Below are 16,765 nucleotides of genomic sequence, written 5' to 3'. Positions count from 1 at the left end.
AATGTATGTTTTATAAAAGCTACATGCCCAGACTGAATGAAGACATAATATTTTCAGTCATTTTACAAAAAAACTCCATAAAAATCCTGACCAAAGCAACTCTATAATATTGAGACAAGAAAACCTAACTTAGATATTTATTATATTTAACCATTTCCCCCTGAAAGCAGGATGAAATACTGCAAAGGTATATCTATGACCTTTGTGAAACTACAAAATGTATTTCATATGAATATCATCGAAAATATTTTGTAATGAAATATTTGACTAAACATGCTAAAGATTCATTAGTTTCGATTTAGACAAATTAATTATAATATTTTTATTCAAACCTAAATAAAAGTGGTATTTTGACATGTTAATTCACTATCACATATTGTTGCCATTTGAATTTATTTATTTAAATAAATTGATAAAAAGTAGTTACAATGAATTTAATTGTGCTGTAAAATTAAAAAAAAAATTCAATAAAAACTGAAAGGTTTTATTCATACATGTATTTGATCAATGGGTTGCTGTCTCTTGATGTTTGCCCTGGGCCCATATCTCCTTTTAATTCTACTAATCGGCACAAATTATAAAGAGAAATAATAAAAGGTCAATTTACCTCCTCAAGTTCAATCCTTTGAGCTATGCTGTCCAGACATTGTTGACCTGTACTCTCTGAGGTTAGTGTACACTCTAAATAAGAATTGTCCAGCATGTGTACACCAACAACCAACGCATTCTTTGATGATATCTCATAACGTCTTGTTCTTTTAAATTTTATTCCAAACGGCATTATTTTAAGTAATCATTAGTCCTTGTCTTTAGAATAATACACCACAAAATCTGAAAATAAAACAAACAGGAAATAATGAGTAAATATAATGTACAATAAACTGCAATGTTAACCCAAAGGCCAATAGGAATCATTTCCAAAGTCAAAATCCAAATACTTAGAAAAAAAATATGTCATACTGATAGACAAAATATGAAATAAATTCAGGAAAATGAAACAGAAATATTAACATATCTATTACATTTGTTTTGATAGTTATTTATTGCAGCTAAGTTTACAAAAAAAGTTTTAACATTTTCTTACCTTTGGTTCAGTGATTGACAGATATAAAGTTCATGAAGTTCATCAACATTAAAATACAAGAATGCACTAAAAACCATAAAGGGGTCACCATTCTTCAGAATTATAGAAGAGTGAGAAGTGAAGACCCAACAGAAAGACTTCAGGGAAACTCAATGGATAGAATTTATACTTTTTAACAATTAAATTATCTAAGAATATAGCTACATGTATGCAAATGATCCAGATTGACGTCACAATGTCTATGATGTAACTCTCACAACATTGAGCGCCAAATTCAACACATTCCAGTTTCCCTGTCTCTGTATTGAAAAAGTCTTATATTTAACTACCATTAAGGTTCTACCATACACCCCATATAAGATATGTCAAATTATGGCATAATACACCATATACAATGTAGCTACATGTATTTGAAAATCTGTGATAGTTGACCAAAGAATCTGTGTCTCTACAACTTATGATGTCATCACGCGTACAAAATTATAAGGCATATTATGCCTGGAAATAAGGCGTAGACCAGGAGTAAGTGGTAGCTACGTGTCTATATCCAGGCGTAAGGGAGCCTGAAACGTAAATTTGTAATCCTTACGGGCATAGAAAAAAGTGGTAAACCTGGTGTAAATTGAAATTAGCAAGCTAAGACATAAATTTTCTTACAAGCGTAAAACTGATGGTATGACATAAAAAAAAATATAACCATAATGATTTGTTTGAAGGATCATAGGATTTTTTTTCAAAATTTGGCTCTTTGGTTTTAGTTTGCAAGAGTTGAACTTGGAAGCTTTATATATTCAGGGATAATTAGCTTTTTTATATTGTTTAGTGCTTTTTGGAAGAATTTGAAATTTGAATAATGGAATCAAATTGATTAATGAAAACTGTGAAATAAAATGAAAGTAGTATACATGGTTAATAATAATTATGTGAGTTGAACTAAGTTAATAAGTTTTTAATGTTCTATCAGTAATTTTGAAATAAAAATAAAAAAATCTTGGATAATTACATTAAAATCTTTTACTTTAGGTTGAATTGCAGTATTATCATTTATATTTTAGTTAAAAAGAAAAATGCTACATTTGTTTTAAGAAAAATTAATTATCATAATTCTTATTTGAGGCAGTGTTTGTCAAAAATGTATTTATTTATAAATTAGCTTCTTCAATGGTTAATACTTCAAGTTTTTTGTCAAACAATTAGAAATAAAAGTAACAGTACAGAAGTTTGTATCAATACACAAAAGTACATAGTTTTACATTATTTATGTATGTGCCTGTCCCAAGTCAGGAGCCTGTAATTCAGTGGTTGACGTTTGTTTATGTGTTACATATTTGTTTTTCGTTCAGTTTTTTACATAAATAAGGCTGTTAGTATTTTCGTTTGAATTGTTTTACATTGTCTTAGGCCACACTTAAAAATATTTTGGTTTGCCCAAACCCTACCCAAAGGTTGAGACAGTGGGTAGGTAGGTAGGCATTTTCTTCTTTTTTTTTCAAAAGAAGAAATTAAAGTATCAGATGTTTATTAGTCTTCATGTCTATTTGATTAAAAAAAAACTTCTTCAAATCAGGACAATTAAAGAATTTGAGTAGGCAGCTTTTTTCTGGGTAGGTAGCGTTTGGGCAAACAAACCTATTATTTATTATGGCCTTATCGGGTCCTTTTATAGCTGACTATGTGGTATGGGCTTTGCTCATTGTTGAAGGCCATACGGTAACCTATAAGTGTTAATGTTTGTGTCAATTTGGTCTTTTTGTGGGTAGTTGTCTCATTGGCAATCATAACACATCTTCTTTTTAATATATAGCTATTGTAATACACGGATCTAAAATAAGTGTAGTATTATGTAAGTACAAAAATGTAAATTACGCCTGGTTTATTTATTGACCAGACATACTCATTTGCATATTAGGCCTGTGTTTTTGTAGGCTGCCAGACATACTCATTTAAATATTACGCCTGGTTTCCACCTCAGTTAAAACAGTTATCTTTTTTGTTTTTCATTTAAAATCTTCAATGTTTTACTCATACCAAGCTATTAATTCATTCAGTAATTACACCAAAACAATTTAAAACAACAATCATGATGTTCCAATTATTCAACTGGAATATGAATTAAAATTGGGCGCGAACATTTAGAGTGCAAAGGGACCTTAGGTGCGAAAGTGTATTGGGCACGAACAGACCAGATACTGTCATTTACCGGCGTCACACTTCGTACAGGCACTTTTCCATTACTGTGGCTTCAGATATTTTGTATTGTGACGTCAAAATTTATTACAGAAACTTTTTAGTTGTCCATTCAATTAAAATTGGACATCAAACAAATAGTGTTATTGAGGTGAACCAATTTATGATGAATTAAATAGATTCAACTCGTAACTTGGAAGAAGAAGAAATACAATATCTGTTAATGAGGGAAAAATCAAAGTTGTGTGTGCATTTCTTATGAAATATATATTCAATTTGAATGACTATTGATTTGATAACCTGAATCGAAGAAAAAGCATCATAGTGTGAAAAATAAGAAACTTGTTTTGTTACATGTCTATGTAAAGTAAGTTATAAAGTTCTGCATAACATTTTTACAAAGACCTTCGTGTTTTATTTTTCGTTTCTAAGAGTAAAATAAACAGCTTACCTATGTTCACTTAGCTGTGCAATAGATGTATTTTTAAATAACGCATCTTTTATAATAAATAACTAAATAATCGAATGCAAATTAATGTATCATTGATGCAGGTGTGCCCAGGTAGATTTAGAAAAATTTGTCAACATTTCAAAATGTCGTAAATCGTGTCGTGCCACGGATGTCGTAATATCAATGTTATCAAATTATTTAATTATTCTTAATAAAAAAATAGTAAAAACATAGTTATTTGTTTGAAATTATAGTTTATACGTGTAAAGACTGAATATCATTTTCAAATGCTTTTGATTTTTTACGATAATGTATTTTTGGCATATTTGCGCACGCGCACTTTATTAATGAGGGAAATTTGAAAATATAAACAGCAACTTGTTGAGTACCTAGGTATAATTCGAAAGGTTTCCACCCATATTTTATTCTTTTACATTACCAAAAGAACCTAATTCTATCCATTTCATTAAGCACAAATCGAACGAAATATTGGTGAATGAAGATTAAAGTGAAATAGAAATTAGAATAGAATATAATAATTTTATTTCCCCAAAAAATTATGGCAAAATTATATATGATTTGAAATAATTTACAGGAGGACACATAATCGACATAAACTGATAAAAGCTTAACTGGGCATGTTTTAATTCTCATATGAGGCAAGCATTACCTGATTAATACAAAATGGGGATGAAGTTTGTTTGAATTATTTTTTTTTTAACTTGAATATTTAGTTAAAACCACAGGAGTTTGAAATCCTATCAATAACGGAGTAAAAATATACCAAAGTCGACTATCACAGTAGCGCTTCTCTCAAAGAATTTAGAACTCCTGTGTTTAAACATGAAAAGAAACAGAAATACCGTCACATTTCCAATTTTGGTTCTGTTGTTATGGATTATAGTTGTGACTATTTAAGTTATGAGGTCATATGCAATGAATCCAGGTCCGTCCGCCCTGATTCTGGTTCGCCCTAATACCTGTTTGCCCTGAGTCCGTTCACCCTGATTTTATTTTTCAGTATAGTGTTGCATTGTGTGTATAGAATAGAATAGAATAGAATAGAATATTTTTATTTTCCAAATTAGGGCCCCAGGAGGGCATATGATACAGACAATATTATTATAAACATTAACATATGCAATACACACATAATAAAAGATATATAACAGTGTTATAAAAATAATAAAATAAAATAATATACCACAGAAAATACACTCAAAATAGTAGCAATGTATTATTATTCAATGAATACTATGTTGAAATTGACTCAAGTGCACCCGGTAAGTGTATCTTCACTTTAAAAAGACAAACATGAGGCATTAGTAGTTTGTGCGGAGAAATGTCAATATAAAAAATGACTATGAGGTATACTGCAAATAACAAAGTATATTTAATAAAGGATATTTAATATGACTTATCTGCAGAAAGCACCAAGAGTCGGTGCTTAAAGGGGAGTCCCTACTTGTACTTTATGCAGATGAGTCAAGCTCCTTAATTATTGAAAATATATTTTTAAAGCATATTTTTAAGATTATAGATTCTGTGTCCAGCCAGCAAAGATCATCAAGGGACGTGCCAAAGAATTTGAAATTCTTCTTATGATCTGTGCAGGCTGAACAGGATATCCAAATTCATATTAAAGAGTTATAGTAATTTAGTTATTGCAGATTAAGTTGTACTTTAATTCTTAGTATCTTCTATATATTTGTAAAATGCAAATAGTACATTGGGATCCTCATTATTCATTATCCAAATTAATTTGTTATCAATATTTAAATTTTGAAAGTTTGGACATGATTTTAATATATTTTGCATCAATTCCTCTCTTTTTAACAAATGAGTATCACATTTAAATAAAAAATGAACTTCATCCTCAACCTCACCTGAGGTGCACCTGAGACAAATTCGGTTTTGTCGAAGAGTACCCTGGTATCTACCAGATTCAATTTGCAATTTGTGAGCAGATATTCTTAATATAGTAATACATTTCCTTTGCTCAAAATGTCGAATTATTGACAAATAATTTTCAAAACCGAAGTTGCACTTGAATGTTACATAAGTTCGTAGTTTACCAGCTTTATGTATATCTAGCTGTTTTTTCCACAATGCAGTATAGTATCCCTTAACTATCTGGCCACAGTGTAGTTTAAATGTTGAATATTTTTCAAGAATATGTTTTTCTATGCCTGACATTTTTTCCCTTAAAATATTAATTGATCCATACCAAGAGGTTTTTTTTGTTTCAAATAGCTTTTTAGAACAATTATATGCAGCTTTTAACAAGGGAAATGATGAGCCAATATTTTCTAAACGATGCCAATATCCTAAAACATGTTTGACTATATCATAGTGAAGTGGAAAACGGCCTAATTCAGACAAAACTGCAAAGTTTGTACTCTTCCTATTAACGCCTAAAATATATTTGCAGAATTTAATATGAAGTTTTTCACAAAGTATCCTTGAGTAAATTGTATCCACTGTTATGTGCTCTTTTTTTAAACGTGCAGTAAAGGGATTGAAATATCCCCAAATTTCACACCCATATAAAAGTATAGGCTTTATTGTATGGTCAAAAACATGAATTGCATTTTTAACAGTAGGATTATGCACTAAAAAATCATTACATAGTTTGAAGTATGCTTTTAAGGCTCTTTGGTATAAATCATTCTGAGCATATGAAAAAGAACATGATGCATTAAATTGGATACCCAAATATTTATAATTAGATACACACTCCAGCTCATCTTTGTTGAAAATAAATTTTTGAGAGATATGTCTGCCTGCCTTGTTGAATATCAACACTTTAGTTTTTTTAGTATTTATATCTAAGCACCAGTCATTGCAAAAATTATGAAGTTCATTTAATTTCTCTTGTAGTCCTTCAGCTGAGTTAGATAAAATTACAATGTCATCAGCATACATAAGGCAATGAATGAGTTTGCCATCCAGCATTATTGGATCTCTGGTTTGTGTAAAATAGTCTGGAAGGCTATTTATAAATATTTTAAACAAGTTAGGACTCAAGTTATCTCCTTGTTTAACACCAAGCTTTGTTTGAAAGAATTCAGCTATTCTATCATGTATTTTTATACAAGATCTAGTTTCAAGATACATATTCTTTATAACGCTATAAAACCTTGAACTAACCCCAATCTCTAACAGCTTAATTCTAATTCCTGTATGTATTACTTTATCAAAAGCTTTATGAAAATCAACAAAGCAAGCAAACACTCTCCCATCCTTAGTATTACAGTATTTATCAAAAATACATTTTAAAACAAACATATGGTCAGATGTTCTTGCCTTTCTTGTGAAACCTATTTGACAATCATTAATTACATTATTTTCTTCTAAAAAACTATCCAACCTTATATTAAGTATACTGTTAAAAAGCTTACCAATTGCATTAGTGATTGTTAGTCCTCTATAATTATTTGGGTCAGTGACTTCACCTGACTTATGTAAAACTGTAATATAACCTTCGGTCCAATTTCTTGGGTATAAACCATGAGACAGACAAGAATTAAATATTTTTGAAAGAGACGATAGTAAAACATTTTGACTGTGTTTAATCATATTGTTTGAAATGTTATCCAAGCCTGGTGATTTGTTACAACGTAGTTTAGAAATGGCAAAAGAAATTTCTTTCTCTGTTATAAGTTTATCAAGATTATTAAAACAAACATTTTTTTCAAGATTATCTAGCTTTTTTTCCAACTTAGCCACTCTTTCTTTGAATGACTCATGTAATTGATATAATCCATTGAAATGTGAAACCCACACAGATGGTGCCACAGCAGAACTATGGTCCTTATTATCATTATTTTTTAAATCATTAATTAACTTCCAATAAGATTTAGGATTATCATCATGTAGATTCTGTAACTGCTCAACAAGTGATTTTTTATATTCTTTATACTTAAATTTTCTAAGTTTAGAATATTGCTTATTAAGCTTATAATAGTGACCTCTCACTAATGGGTCATAAGGAAATTTTGAATATATTTTACCGTAACTTATTAATTTGTTTCGGAGATGGTACAGATCTCCATCAAACCATTTTTTTGTCTTTATTTTCTTATTTCTTAGTTTATTTCTTTTTAAAGAATTAGTAGCAGCAGACAAGAAAATATGTGATAATTCTGCTGCAGCCTCATCGACAGAGGATTGAGACTCTTTAATTATACTTTTATTAAATGTATTAATTTGTGTTTGTATATCTGGTAATAATAGAGCTGTCTGAAAGTTTGTAGGTGATTCATCTGACCATATGAAATTTGGAGATTTATCAAACAAATTAATATTACAATCATTATCATCAACAGTAAATTTACTTGACATTTCCCATTCCAGTATACAATGACAATCTGAAATGGTAGGCATAAAGTTGTGAACATAAAAATATAAAATTTGATCCAGAATACTCTCCGACACCATCACATAGTCAACCACACTACTGCCATTTGGCGTATAACATGTGTACTTTCCAAAAACATCCCCTAGGACTCGACCATTTAGTATCCTTAACTGGTTTAGAATACAGAGATCTAATAGACTCTTTCCCCTTGAATCAATTGTTGTATCACTGCTTTGTCTTTTTAAGATTTGCTTATCAATTGGGTAGTTATCAAAAAGAGGTAAATAAGATTGATCATCATTTAAAATATAATCAGGGGAATTGGCAATTCTTGCATTAAAATCACCACACAGTAAAACATTACCCATTTTCATATATTTTGCAGTTTCCTGTTCTAAACATTCAGTAATGTCCCGGTCGAGTCCCTGAGTATATGATGACATTGAGGGTGGGTTATACACTACACACATATACAAGTCTTTTTGAAAACCAAAAAAATCCTTTTCTAACTTTATCCACATAATGTCAGTACAAGTGTTTTTAAGAATTTTTACATAAGGTTTGATATTTTGTTTAACTAATACTGCCAACCCACCAAAAAATCTGTTGTTTGCCCTAGTTTTAGGTCTACATACATTATAACAATTAAAAGGACCTATTCTATGAATATTGGACTCATATCCGATGTGGGTTTCAGCAAAAAAAGCCAAATCATATTTATCAATTTTGTTTAAGAAAAGGGGATCATCCGTTTTGTTACCCTCCTTGTTCATAAGGCCCCCTAAATTAAGAAAGCACATTTTTAATGATGTGACTGTTCTTGGTGACATAGTCCCTTCTATTCTTGTATTTATTTTAAATATCAAAGAAAAACAAAATGAAAAAAGAATTATTTAAATACTTTCCAAGTATATAAATATTTTATAAACAATATGATAAAGAATATATGCAAAAAGATAAACCTTTTTATAAGGTGCCAATTAAAGAATTAGAATTAAATGGCCGTCAAGTTAAATCAGTTGATTTTGTCCTTCACTTGATTTTGATTCCTTTTTTATCTTTCTTTTTGTAAACTTAGTTAGTCATGTTAGTAGTGTACCAAAATTCCCTTGTGTGCAATTCACACATTCAATTGTAATAAAGGGAATAAATCTAAGGCAATCCTTGCGTTCTTTGATATTCACTATGTTATTTAGAACTAATTAGTTGAATTTATATATGAGTTTTAACTTTTCAAATAATAATGAACAATATTAAAAGTTTACAATGTAATGTTTGTTCATTTATGACATCCTGAATTTTATATGGAAAAACAAAATAGAACATGCAAGTTCTACTGCATATACATGTATTTGTAATGAAAAGATAATTATGTGATATGAATATGAACAATATACATAATATATGTGTAGAATAAAATTGACATTAGTATTATTATACAAAGTTAATCTGAATCTCCACGGCCACGACCACGACCTCTACCTCTTCCTCGTCTGTTCCGTGATTGGCTCCTAGGCCGACGAGTGGGTGGGAGCGGAATATTGAGAATTTGGTGTACTGCTTGTTTAATATTTGATGCAAGAAATGACACACCTTTATCGTTTAAGTGATACAAGTCATTCTGCAATAAATCCTCATTCGCCTGACCCTCATAATACATGTTATTATGTTCAATGAGTTGGAATTTCTTAAGCTCTGTGTAATGCCTTCCATAGAAATTTTGTTTGATGAGAGCATTAACAATCTGCCCATTAGTGTGGTGCATCATGTCATCCTTTCTTGGTGTAGCAAGTGATACTAGACATTTAACTTCACACCATTTCTCTTGAATAGTGGATATAAGTGCAAACAGCTCACATGCACAATCCTGTGGGTTTTTTGTCTTCAGATCGTTGGTAAGTATGTGTAAAACAACAACAGCTGGTGGAGTTTGAGGATTATAACCAAGGATATATTCATTTGTTTTATCCAGATAATTGAATGTGTTGACGTTAGTCTAAAATTTTGCTGAATATTTACGATGTATTATGTTAACTTGTATAAAGCTAGCTGTTATACTATAATTTTTAACAAGCCAGGAAAATTTTTAAAATGCTGTTTACATTTTGGAGGTAAAGAGATTGAAAGTGAAACATTATATAGATATCTTGGAATCACATTTACATCTAGTGGTATTTTTAAGCAGTGTAAAGAATTATACAACAAATCTTTATAAGCATGTTTTAAGCTACAGAGATGCTTATTATTTGATGCATTTATATGTTGAAAAAGAAACCCTATCATCATATCAAGGATCGAATTATTAAAAATGAAATTGGTATTGCGTTAATTTCCTTCCTATTTTATACTAGACTGAAAAATATATATTTTTCTCAAAGTTTCATACAAATGAAACCGGAAAAAGGAAGAACATTGTAGATTGTTGCGCAGATGCAGGAATTCAAAACATGACATCAAAAAGGCAACAATTTTGAGTTCATTAATACAATGAAAATTTCAGGAAAAATTTCCCAATTTTTTTGTGTTTTTGTTTTTAATGATTTTTCTACTGTTATTGGGGACTTTGTCCCCATTTAATCATCATCATTGATCATGAAGGACATAAAAATTATCTGTTTAAATACAATTGATATTTATAATTGAAAATTCCACCAATAAATATTTGTTTGTTTTTGTTTTGTTTTGTATAATTTAGCCCTTATTGAACATCTCACAGGTTCCCATAAAATTTTGACTTCAGAATTCAAAACATTTGAGGCTACAATGGAAAAGTGATTGTTGTATGACAACAATAGGTCAAACCGCCTTAATGGGACAGATTCTCGGGGGAGCTGGGAATAGCGATAAGGTGTACATGTATGCAATTTTTAAATTTCCCAAAAAACATAGAGGTACATGTAGCACTTTTTTCGTCACATTATCTGATGGAGCTCCAATAATTTGAAGAGAACCATAATCATTCACAATAACGGTTTGGTTTCCAATTATAATACAATCTTCCACTTGGGTAGGTTCTATCGTAAATTCCTCAGCCATGTTTGTGCAAAAAAGGTGTGCCCTTGATTTGCAGAAATCCAAAACAAAGAAATTATCTATAATTTATTATTTCCAACCGTATTTTTAAGATATCTTTTCTTCTATAATCATACATGTCATAAATCCAAATTAAAATACAATTTCCTGACTCTTCATAGAATTAAAACCATAATTCAAATACATTTTTCCCAAATATAAAAATCTAATTTGCCTATGAAAGGATCAACCTCGTTCAGATTTGTGTCACATGATTAATTGTTCATTCATGTGATTCTGGGTAGATTGGACTTATTGAATTATGTCTATGAGCTGATACATTTATAGATGAAATGTCATCAAGGGGACAATCTGTTTCCATATACATGGGTTTTCTATGTTAATTTTGATTTTGTCATTACAGGGGGGAGCTTGTACCCACATACGCCATGAGTTGGGTTCAGGACGAATGGAAGGAGGGTTTGCCTTATAAGGCATTGCAGAAAGTCAATCAACTTGAACAACAGTTTGAACGATTGAAGAAAGAAAGAGATCAAAAGCAGTTTCAGCTTGAAAGCTTAGAACAGGTATGTTTTACATATAGATAAGCTGAGTTTTATAATTTCCAATAAGACAACTGTTGATGGGAGTTATAATTTTCTACTCCCTGCTGAAAAGTTGTTGAATAAAGGTTTTCCTAATACATGCACATGAAAAGGATAGCAGGAACTGCTATGTACTATAACATTGGACTTTTCACATTTACACACTATAGCTTAAAAAATGTAAAAACAAAGACAAACAGAACATAGAACAGATAACCCAAAGTTATAAACATGCAAAATGTGATTGGGTTTAACCAGCTTTATTTCTAACTTTAAGGTAGATCACCAGTATATATTTTTTGAGACAGAATTTTTTTATAATTTGCCAAAATGAAGATTTTACTGTGCTCTTTTCAAAAATTTAATAAAAAGTATGGGTCACCGTGCTATTTTTCAAGCTATGAGTCGTTGAAAATTGCCAAAATTTGGTTAGTTTGTTCATGAAAAAACACATTAGTGTGCATAAAAAAAAATCTATGAGATAGAATTTTGAAATAAATTGTGAGAAGAAAGGTTTCATTATATATTTTAAGAAAATAAAAAGAAAACATGGTGTCACCGAACTTGTTTTCTTGCTACAAGTAAATATAAAAAAATTCCCTATTAGCCCAGTATAAATTTTGTACTAAAAGAGTTATCTCCCCTTAAATGGCTCCTTTGAAAAAAATGATTTTAAAACCAAAGAAAATGATTTTTGTTAAAATATTTTGTATAATACAATTAATTAACAAGTTTTCTATAAATAGAAAAAACTTCTAACAATTAAATTGCAAATCTGTCTCCAAATTTGCAGATTAAGGCAAACAACTAGACCGATTTTGTACTGTGTTTGTACAATCCAAGATGGCGGTATACCATCAATCTACCTTAAACCATATTAAACATTGATGACTATTCCTGAACAAAATAAAATGGATAAATTTGATAAAATTATAATGCAACATATCAGACGGCTTTATTAAAAAGATCTAACCAGTAAACACACACAAAAATTTGTGCTTAAAAACCATCAGAACAACTATGACAAATAAAGCTTCTACAATGTTCTGTGTAAAATCTTATTTAGCAGAACATTGATTATTTGTAAAAACTTGTACGCCATAAACAATGATTAAAGTTATGTTCAAAGAGAAACTTATGGTCATGCAGTCTTACAGAGTATGTAGTTGAGTTTAAATGTTTTCTAAGATTAGGTAAAAAATAATGCAGAAAATTCTTGTATAAATTTTACCTCTGACTGTTCCTGGGATATTACTTTTCTCTTATTATGTGTGCAATGGTTAACCACAAATTTTAGTTTTCAGTTACATGTTAATAAAAAAAAATTATAGGCTCAAATGCTGAATTTGTTAAGATAAATGAATCAACAGTAATTATTTTAACTGAATTGTTTTCTCTTACTTTTTTATTGATTCGAATCATGACAATTTGAACTTAATACTTATTTTCATTACTTAGACATGTTAGAGACATCAGGTATTTTAAAAACAACACGATTTAATCTATTCACTATTGTATGTATTTCAGGCTCTTCAAATTCAGAAAAGAAAAGTAGATGAAGAGAAAAATCAGTATTCAGGACTCAAAAGAGAAAATCAGAATTTATCTGAGACATGTCAGGAAATAGAGAAAAAGAGAGAGAAGTTAGCCCATGATTTGACACAGAAAGAGAACCAGTTGTCTTGTCTGGATGGGAAACTGTCTCATACAAAGTCACAGTTAGATGCTGAAACTAAAAAAGTAAATAAATATATTTTACTGGAATTTTGAGTTTTTATTATATATCAATTTTTAATTCTTGTTAAAACAAGAAAACAAATAAAAGAAAAAGAAAATAAAACAAAGAATGGAGATTGAAGGAATATGCTCAATTTTTTTTTGTTTTTTTTATAAAAATTATTTACTGATAATCAGGTTATTAATGATGCTCATGAGGCAGTATCACAAATAAATATATTCTAAAACAGAAATGTATTTATGATGGACATAAAATGAGAAAATGATATCTGGTGGGGTCAATAATCTTGAGTGGTAGAAAGACTTGTACACTATATGACAACAATCCTTAAAATATCACATGAACTCACAATGTTAAGAAAACTAGGTTCATGGCAAAAAAAAAATCTTTTAACAAAAAATGAAAGAAAGAACAAAACAATGTACATGTCCTATAAAGGTTTTTTGACAAACAAAAAAAGTTTGCTTGTGTAAAAGCGCCAGGGTAGAACTTTTTATACTAAAATTTTATGTATTTATGATGTTTTCTCAGTCAGCACAGACACAGACAGAGCTAGAAAAGATACAGAGAGATCACCAAGAGACAGAAAAGAAACTAGAGAAGTTAACTAGTGACCACAATAAGTTACAGGAGTACAGTAACCAACAAAGGGCACAAATAGATCAGCAGACCGACAAAATTAAGCACCTGGAAAATGACTTGAAAAAAATAGCAGATAGTGCTTGCAGTGTATCTACATCAGGTAAACAGCTTAACTGTATGAATGTACAACTGTTTAACAAATTTATGTTTTTTTTCACTCATCAGGTTAAGTATAAAAAAGAAGATGTGGAATGATTAGACAACTCTCCAAAAGAGACCAAATGACACAGAAATTAACAACTATTTGTACAGCATTCAACAATGAGCAAAGCCCATACCTTATAGAAGTAATGTTCAGCTATAAAAGGCCCCAAAATCACAAATGGAAAACAATTCATTTGAGAAAACTAACAACCTAATTAATGTACAAAAAAATAAATGAAGAACAAATATGTTACACAGCAACACTGAATTATAGGCTCTTGACTTGAGACCTGCACATACATACAGAATATGGCAGAGTTAAACATGTTAGCAGGATCCCAACCATCCCCATACCTAACCTAAAGCCAATAACAACTAATAAAGAAAATTATGCATCTAAGAATAAGGGTCATTTGTAGAGCTAAAGTGAATTTTGCTTATTCAACTCTGATATCAGATTAAAGTCAACGATCCAATATATATAGATACAACTGAAGCAAATTTTGTTAATTCCACTCTCCAAGTAAAGAGTAAGCTTTACACCAGTACTGCATGTACTGCTTCAGTAAATTTTTCTTTTCTAGTCATTAGAGATTACTCTGACAGTGTTTGGGGAAATTGTTTATGATTGGGATTCCATTGTCAAGAAGATATTTGAAAAAATCATACACAACTTGTTTCCTTGTTAATTGTTCTTTATGAATAATGAAAAATTAAAATTTCGATATTTATTGAAAAGATAAATAATGGATAAACACAAAAAAAGATTTAGTTACGTCCAGATAACACACTATTACTGCAGAGTTTACGAAAAGTGGTGGTCCTCAGGATTTTACCACCAAAATTTTGCATAAGACTGACTCAACTTTAGTATTTTTCAATAGAATTGATATTGAGGACCAGCAAATTTTCTTCAAGGACCAACATGGAAAAAAAGATTTCGTGAACGTGAATTTTGACTATTTCAAAATAAATTGTTCAAGGGCTCAAAGAATCATCGACTATGTACCTTGATTTAGAGTGACTATAATTGCTATCTAATGTTCATCATTTGAAATATATTTTAGTAGAAAGATCATGTACATGAATACAGCCTTCACATAGTCATGACATACTAATATTTAATTTCAAGGTGTGAGCAGTGGATCTGATTCTGGACTTCAAGAAAAACTCCAGCAAATAAATGTATTACGTGAAAGAGATGCTCAAGAACTGAAGCAATTAAAGGAGGAGTACAATAATCTAGAAAAGAAGGTAGATATGTTGTAAAAAAGGGCTTTTAATTTTTTAGGCACCTAACCACTAAAGTCTTTATCTTTTACAAAGCATCAAGTTGGTTTTTAGTGTTGAAGATTTACTCACATCAATTTTGCATATAAAATGTTTATGAAAAAATGATTTAAATTTATTTTGAACGAAAAACACATAAATTGTGGGGAAAATATCATTCACTCCTGTTTTAAAACATTTTGTTAAATTTTAAACAATTTTCATCTCTGAATATAAAATTTAAAGTTTTGAATATCAATCATGGAAAATAAAATCTTAATTTTTTGCCAAAAGACAGCACAAGAGATTGAGAGATACCAGACAGAGTTGGCCAAATTGAAATCAGAATCATCAGACCAGCTGATCAAGATAGACAACTTTAATGCAGCTAATACTAAAAAAGAACAAAGCAGCTTTCCAGGTCATGGAACTGCTACACAAAGCATGGTTCAGAATAGGAACAATGTTGATAATGATCCTTTTGGATTTGGTATTGGGAGTACAGGCAATAATAGAAATACAACTAAGGATAATGATGCCTCAGGGTTTGGACTTGGATTTGGAAACACGTCAGCACCCAGAAATCGATTTGGACAAGGAAATAATCAGAATTCAGCTCCTCCTGGTTTTGGCAGTACAAATGGTACAAATATTAAACATGGACATTTTCATCTTAAATTGTAAAAATTGTGAAGATATATGTTTACATATAGATTGTCATTTGAAGGTCTCTTTTTAAAGCCAGCTTCAAATCATTTAGAATTTGACGATTTTTAAGACATTTACTTTTTTAGTGACTCAGTTTCTGACTAACTGTCCGGCATGACATTTTTTTTCTTTCCCTATCTCAGTTATGGCTAGCAAGTTATCAATAAAATTTAAAGTAGGAGTCAAAAGGCAAAGCAGAATTTTTTTTATAGATAATAAAAAATGTTAGAATCATTATTTAATTTATAGGGTGTCAAATGACGTTATAAATCATCAAAATTGTTCTTATATATACCATCTATAATTAATTTTGAATTAATCCTTATCTGTATTCTTTCTTTCTTAGCAGGTTCAGAAACCAGCAGTTGGTCATCAGGAAATTGGCAGGATGGTTTGTCATCTGCAGCTTCAAAGCATATATCACAGTTGGAGACACAGGCTGATAGACTAAAGAAAGAGAAGGATCAAAAACAATTCCAGTTGGAAAGTTTAGAACAGGTATGTATTATAGAGAACGGTTAGAACCATTCCAAATGGAAATTGATACCCACAAAAATACATAAAT

The 16,765-nt window shown here is 30.1% G+C and overlaps 3 protein-coding genes across 5 annotated transcripts in view; 1 reads left to right on the top strand and 2 right to left on the bottom strand.

The window, feature by feature from the left end:
* Positions 1-3,881, bottom strand: part of LOC134710177 (tyrosine-protein phosphatase non-receptor type 14-like) — a 28,257-nt gene extending 24,376 nt beyond the window's left edge. For both annotated transcript variants that reach the window (XM_063570400.1, XM_063570401.1), the window contains exons 1-2: positions 3,723-3,881; positions 608-831 (exon numbers count right to left, since the gene is read on the bottom strand). In XM_063570400.1, coding sequence (XP_063426470.1) covers positions 608-781 — 174 coding nt within the window. In that variant the 5' untranslated portion in view covers positions 782-831; positions 3,723-3,881. The remainder of the gene's footprint in view (positions 1-607; positions 832-3,722) is intronic.
* Positions 797-8,603, bottom strand: LOC134710401 (uncharacterized). The gene is made up of 3 exons (XM_063570756.1): positions 7,913-8,603; positions 6,434-7,699; positions 797-831 (listed from the first exon to the last, which is right to left on the bottom strand). Exons 1-3 carry the CDS (start codon positions 8,601-8,603, stop codon positions 797-799), a joined length of 1,992 nt encoding a protein of 663 aa, XP_063426826.1.
* Positions 4,058-16,765, top strand: part of LOC134710174 (centromere protein F-like) — a 37,791-nt gene continuing 25,083 nt past the window's right edge. The window contains exons 1-7 of one of the 2 annotated variants that reach the window (XM_063570394.1): positions 4,058-4,115; positions 11,519-11,681; positions 13,227-13,439; positions 13,969-14,179; positions 15,356-15,477; positions 15,787-16,135; positions 16,550-16,698. In XM_063570394.1, the coding sequence (XP_063426464.1) occupies positions 11,544-11,681; positions 13,227-13,439; positions 13,969-14,179; positions 15,356-15,477; positions 15,787-16,135; positions 16,550-16,698 (1,182 nt within the window). In that variant the 5' untranslated portion in view covers positions 4,058-4,115; positions 11,519-11,543. Of the gene's footprint in view, positions 4,116-11,518; positions 11,682-13,226; positions 13,440-13,968; positions 14,180-15,355; positions 15,478-15,786; positions 16,136-16,546; positions 16,699-16,765 lie in introns of both variants that reach the window. The other variant, XM_063570393.1, reaches the window with a different exon arrangement.

This window comes from Mytilus trossulus, chromosome 3 (genome assembly GCF_036588685.1).
Source record: "Mytilus trossulus isolate FHL-02 chromosome 3, PNRI_Mtr1.1.1.hap1, whole genome shotgun sequence".
In the NCBI taxonomy this organism is placed as follows: Eukaryota; Metazoa; Mollusca; class Bivalvia; order Mytilida; family Mytilidae; genus Mytilus; species Mytilus trossulus.
Note: the sequence above shows the minus strand (reverse complement) of the source record. Positions and strands in the feature narration are given on the sequence as shown.